Source organism: Raphanus sativus, chromosome 8, assembly GCF_000801105.2.
Source record: "Raphanus sativus cultivar WK10039 chromosome 8, ASM80110v3, whole genome shotgun sequence".
In the NCBI taxonomy this organism is placed as follows: Eukaryota; Viridiplantae; Streptophyta; class Magnoliopsida; order Brassicales; family Brassicaceae; genus Raphanus; species Raphanus sativus.
Genome location: NC_079518.1, coordinates 14,273,337 through 14,279,336, shown reverse-complemented (window position 1 = coordinate 14,279,336; position 6,000 = coordinate 14,273,337). Strand labels below are relative to the sequence as shown.

Genomic DNA, 6,000 nt, shown 5'->3' with positions numbered 1-6,000 from the left:
CGCCGGCCACTCTTCTGGTTTCGAAACCATCTTCACCAACTGAGAATAATCCGTTGCAAACGTAACTTGAAACTGGCGTAAATTCCTCATACATTCCATTGCCCAAATCAATGCTTCCACCTCTGAGTGAAGGGGAGACATACTTGCCCGAACATTTCGTGCCCCCATTAATCCCTCATAACCTTCCAGAGTACTGAACCATCCTTGTCCCGAGAAAGAGTCCTTATCTTTCCATCTGTGAAGCACCATCTCCCTGGAATTGAGGGAGGCTGATGTACTTGCGGTGGTATGGAATGTCGGATAGTCAACTCTCGGGCCGCAGCCCACATAGTAGATTCCGTTTCAGCCAGCTTTAGTGTATCCCTGACATTAACATCCAGGTTACTAAAAACCTTGATGTTCCTTGCTTTCCAAATATACCATAGGATCCATGCAAACTGATGATCAGTCATCTTGGGTAAAACTCTCCAGAATAAATGATCCATGTTAGTAAACAATGATTCCGAGGGGAAAACATTTGGATTTGTTGGTATAGTTGATAATGCCCATATTTGCCGCGCTGGAGGACATTCAAAGAATACATTATTCAAAGATTCTTCTGCACTCCCACATCTGTCACAATTAATTTCCCCTTGCTTTCCTCGGGATTTTAAATTCTTTTTGACCACAACACACACTGATACAATCTGCCAAAGAAAGTGCTTTATCTTTGGTGGACACTTAACCTGCCAACAAAAAGCTTTCAAAGCATCTACCGTCGGTCCATAGAAAGCTGGTTGTTTTTCTTTGTCGGGGTAAACCCTTTCCACCTCATATCCTGATTTAACCGTATATTTTAAATTGTTGATAAAATGCCATCCATCCTTGTCTTCTATACAAAACCTATTGAGAAGTATACTTTCAATAATCTTTGCATCCAATGGATCCACCAAAGCCCGAATGGCTTGTGAGTTCCAAGTCCTAGAACCTGGAGTAATAAGAGAGTCAACTGTAAGTTCCGAAAATAAATTGTGATGGTTTTTGTTTGCAGGTCTCGTGCGAGTGGTTGGGAGTCAAGGGTCATTCCATACTGAAATAGATGAACCTGTTCCCACCCTTTTAATTAGTCCTTTGCTAACCAGAGATCGAGCAGATACGATACTCATCCAGCCATATCATGGGGAGTAAGAACGGATTGGTTCCAGGGATGAAGCGTTCCTGAAATACCTACCCTTGAATACTCGAGCGAATAGAGTATCCAGTTTATTTATTAGACGTCAAAGTTGTTTTCCAAGCATTGCCGTATTAAAATTCAAAATATCCTTAAAACCCAAACCACCCTCCTCCTTAGGAAGACACACCTTATCCCATGATTTCCAGTGCATGCCTTTCGTATTTCCCCCAGGACTCCACCAAAATTTCGCGACCGTACTCGTAAGCTTCTTTATAGTAGTTTTTGGTAGTCTATAACATGACATTACATGGTTCGGTAAAGCCGTAACCACCTACTTAATGACCACTTCCTTTCCTCCTTTAGTAAAACACCAAAATGTCCACCCATTAATTCTTGTATCTAATCGATTTTGTACAAATCCAAATACTTGTACCTTAGATCCACTTAGATTTTCTGGTAATCCTAGATATGACCCCATACCTCCTATATTCTGAATCCCCAATATATCCCTCATCTCTTGCCTCCTAGATTCCTCAATCTTGTACCCAAATTGAATAGACGATTTTTGAAAATTAATTAGTTGACTCGAGACTGCCTCATACTCCTTTAGAATCCTGAGAATAGTCTCACATTCATCCCTCTGTGCCTTATAAAAGAAAAGACTATCATCTGCAAACAGCAGGTGAGATATTGATGGGCAAGCTCTCGCTACTTTCATTCCTGTCAATTGTTTTCCTTATTCCGCTTTCTTAATGTTTGCAATCAGAGCCTCTGTACACAAAATAAAAAGATATGGAGATAGTGGATCCCCCTGCCTAAAACCCATTTGTGGGGTTATAAGTTCTTTTGGTTGACCATTTAGTAAAACCCGATACTGAACCGAAAAAAATACATTCCATCAAAAATGAGCTTTTGCATAATAAGCTTTTACTTTAAGTTTTAAAACTTGCAAAAAATGAATCATGATGTAACCGAGATCACCTGTTCTGAAAAGGGTTGTTATAACGTATCGCGCCTTGACTAAAAGTTAATTATCTAACGTATACTTGACTAAGGGGGAGTGTATTCAACCGAGAGTTTCATGTGATTTGTATTAAAATGACAAATCCACTGTTATTCAAACATGAATTTTAAAAACTCATTTAAAATTCACTGTTATTGAACTTGACATTTCGTAAAGTATTCTGAAATCCAATGTTATTGAAAATATTTTAAGTTGTGGAGTTTTAAAGTTTTGAGGTGATTTTAGGGTGTTTAGATGGAGTTTCTTCGTTTTTTTAAAAATAAAACTCAAATCTCATTGTTTTAGGTGATATTCTAGAGTAGTTTAATAAAAATCAACTAAAGGGGTGTATTGAACTAAAGATTTTTGGAGATTTTAGAGTGGTTTAATTTTAGTGGGATTTAGGTGAGTTTTGAAGTTATTTAAGTGATTTTAGTAAAATGTTTAAAATAAAAATAAAAGTCATAGCTGATTTGGTAAAATATTTTTTTCTGAAAATTTTGGAATTGTTTAGAGTATTTGAAATGATAATTTGGTACTTGGCCATCAGTTCTCTCCAACTCTTGTTTGTAGCAAGTCGTGTTTCGGTAAAGCCTGACCTCACAACAAAAACAAATTAAGACATCACACAACAAAGCAAATCATAGATTGAAGTTGGATAATATACTTGTTGGAAAGATTAAGGAAAACAAAAAGATGGTTACGAGGGGGTCATCTGATCAAATATACTTGTTGAAACAGATGACTTTGTTTGTCATCTGAAACTTTATCTTTTCTGCCACGAGTTCGTCTGCGATAATGCCCTGGAGTGGTCTCTCTGTAGCAATCTCCAACACGGTTCCTTGTAGAGTTTAAGAGACACAGTTGCATCATTTGTAAAATAAAGATTCAGTACTGTCTCAAAATATTTAAGCTGCAGAAGATGTTGTGCACAAAACAGAATCAGCGATCTTAAAGTACAAAGCTTTTCTTTCTGCTTATGTAAAGTAATAGTCATGTTTTAGTTTCTGTAAAGAACAAGTAGTTACCTCAAAAATCAGTTAGCATAAACCATTTGCATCGATTGATCTCAGGTCATTGTTCTGTTTTCTTCCACAAGACTGAAAAAGTGTCGATTAGTCCTTAGATCAGAACTCCAAGGGGTCTTGAACCTGCAAAAGCCTGCAGTTTACAAAATTATACCTTATCACTGGGACCTAGAATTGTATCATCGATGTCAATGTCAATTATTGTAGTTTTCTTCTCTGATATTTCTCACAGCATCGTCAATGTAAATTAATCACTAGGACCTAAAACATCAGTGAAATCTGTTTGATTAAACTATTTATTTTTATTTGAAGCCATAACTCCATTGAAAAATCCAATGAGAATGATTAATTATAGAGAAGGAGAACTTGTATCAGATTTAACATAAGAAAATATGGATCCGAAATGTTTCCGTAATTTCTTATGGGTCTCTCCACAAATAACATCCATAGAGGTGGTATGGATCCGAAATGTTTCCGTAATTTCTTATGGGTCTCTCCACAAATAACATCCATAGAGGTGGTATTCTTCTGGGATGATTTTACACTAAAAACTAATGCAAAGGATCCTAAAATCCCTTTCACACGTTTTTACTTTAAAATATTGTTTGGTATATGTTTGGTATTGAATAACACTGGATTTGATTTAAGTTTTATAAATTATTAATTGAATAACAGAAGATTTCAAGTGATTATAAAAAAATTCACATAAACTTCATATTCAATAACACTTGATTTGATTTTTCTTTTTAAAATCATCAGTTGAATAACATAGGATTTTAAGAAAATCCCAAAACTCTTTAAAATCTTCAATTCAATACATCCCCTAAATCTCTACAACTTATTAAAATCATCTAAAACTTCATTAAAATTAAATCACATTAAATGTTAAATTGAATACATCCCCTAAAAGTTAATTATCTAACGTTTCTTGACTAAAAAGTTTGACCATATACGTTAATTTAAGAAAAATAATATTCGTATAATATATTTACGGAGAGAAATATAAATGATCGTTGACTCTGTGTCATAATACATTAGCATTATTTTATATGTAATTATATAAACAACATCATGTTGTTAGCTACACTGTCCTATACCACCCAAATGGATATTCCAAAACGCTCCCCTTCCTTATTCATATTGATTATCTTCATAACTACATATTCATCAAATGCGGGCACAAACAACAACATTCCAGTTCCAGATGGTCCATCACTACCAACATATGCGTCTAATCCTTATGCAAAAAAAACTGTTCAAATCATCAACGAAATTGGTAGTACAATATCGTATCATTGTAAATCAAAAGACGATGATTTTGGTGAAAGAAGTTTGCTAGTGGATAGCTCGTGGTCTTTTAGTTTCCGGCGTCAGATATTTGGAAGGTCATTATTTTTCTGTTATTTTGTATTGCCAAATATTGGAAGGTATTGGTTCGACATATATAAAGAGCCCCGAGATAGTTCCGGCGAATTCTGGTGCAATAATTGTGTGTGGGAGATAAGATCGCACGGACCTTGTAGACATAACAAGATAACTAATCATTTTGATCTTTGTTATCCATGGAATAAAAATAAGTCCTTGTAATTGACAAATCAAAGACATAGCCGAGACAAATGTTATGCGTTTATGTTTGTATATGGCTCGCGAGCTTCAAACATAATTTAAAATAAACCATTATTTATGTCCTTGTAATTGACAAATCAAAGACATAGCCGAGACAAATGTTATGCGTTTATGTTTGTATATGGCTCGCGAGCTTCAAACATAATTTAAAATAAACCATTATTTATGTTATTTCAGTTTTTTTTTTATAAATTGATAATTGTTCATAGCTGGGATCTCACTACTATATGATGCTTTTATATGGACGCGGTACAAAAACGATAGCTGGGATTAGTCCTGGCTGCTTTTACTTAAACGGAACTCCCTACCTTAACGCAAACCGAAAAAACCGAAACCCAATCCACAGTGTTGGTTCTGAAATATTTCGGATCCGAAACGAAAATATATATATAGGTATAAATAATAAATAAAATAATTTTGAATTAAAATTAAATTGCAACTACCCTTAGAACAATATTTCTAGTTTTGAAAGTTAACTCTTTGTTTTCTTTATATAAATAAAGAAAAAATATTCAAGATTTTATTTTGTTATAGGTTTGAAATACTTCTAGGAATCCTATTTATATTTTCTGCTAATAACCAAAGAAAAATATTGGCCTTAAAAACTACAAAAATTGTAGACCCCTTACGGATATTTCTCACGTATGGGTTCAAGACCAGTCCCGTCGATCTGAATAGTTATACAAAAATATCCGAACAGGATTAGATTTGGTATTTTGAGATTTGGTTAACCCGAATGAACCGAAATCTGAATTAGGATCTGAAATATCCGAAATTAGTAACAAATGTTAATGTTTTTATATATGTTAATGTTAAGGTATTAAGATGTTTCAGAGCATCTAATGATTTTTTAATTTGTTTAATTTGATAGTTTGAATAACTTTAGTTAGTTTACGTAGTTTAAGTAGTTTTAAACTAGATTTGTGAATGTGAAAGCACCGTGTCCTAGTGGTTAAGGTTTAAAAGGCTCTTGCATCAGATTTGGGTTTCGATTACCAGAGGATGCAGCTTTTTGAAGTTATAGGATGCAAGACTTTTCGAAGGTTATAGTGTGCTGCTGCAGGTAGAGCCATTCGTTGTGATCATGTGCCTGCTGAGAGAGCATGTCCATTGAAGATGGCGTACATGCAAAACCATTCGTCGATCCAATGTTATGGGGAGAGCTACATCATGGAATCATTGTCCGTGAA

At 34.8% G+C, this 6,000-nt stretch overlaps 1 protein-coding gene and 1 long non-coding RNA gene across 2 annotated transcripts; one reads left to right on the top strand and one right to left on the bottom strand.

Moving 5' to 3' along the window:
• Positions 1-2,738: 2,738 nt before the first annotated feature.
• LOC130498667 (uncharacterized) lies at positions 2,739-3,408 on the bottom strand. The gene is made up of 2 exons (XR_008937609.1): positions 3,185-3,408; positions 2,739-2,997 (listed from the first exon to the last, which is right to left on the bottom strand). It is a non-coding gene; the product is annotated as an uncharacterized LOC130498667 (long non-coding RNA).
• Positions 3,409-4,255: 847 nt separating this feature from the next.
• On the top strand, positions 4,256-4,771 carry LOC108820058 (S-protein homolog 2-like). Its single transcript, XM_018593046.2, has one exon. The coding sequence runs from the start codon at positions 4,256-4,258 to the stop codon at positions 4,769-4,771; it is 516 nt and encodes a 171-aa protein (XP_018448548.2).
• Positions 4,772-6,000: the final 1,229 nt, after the last annotated feature.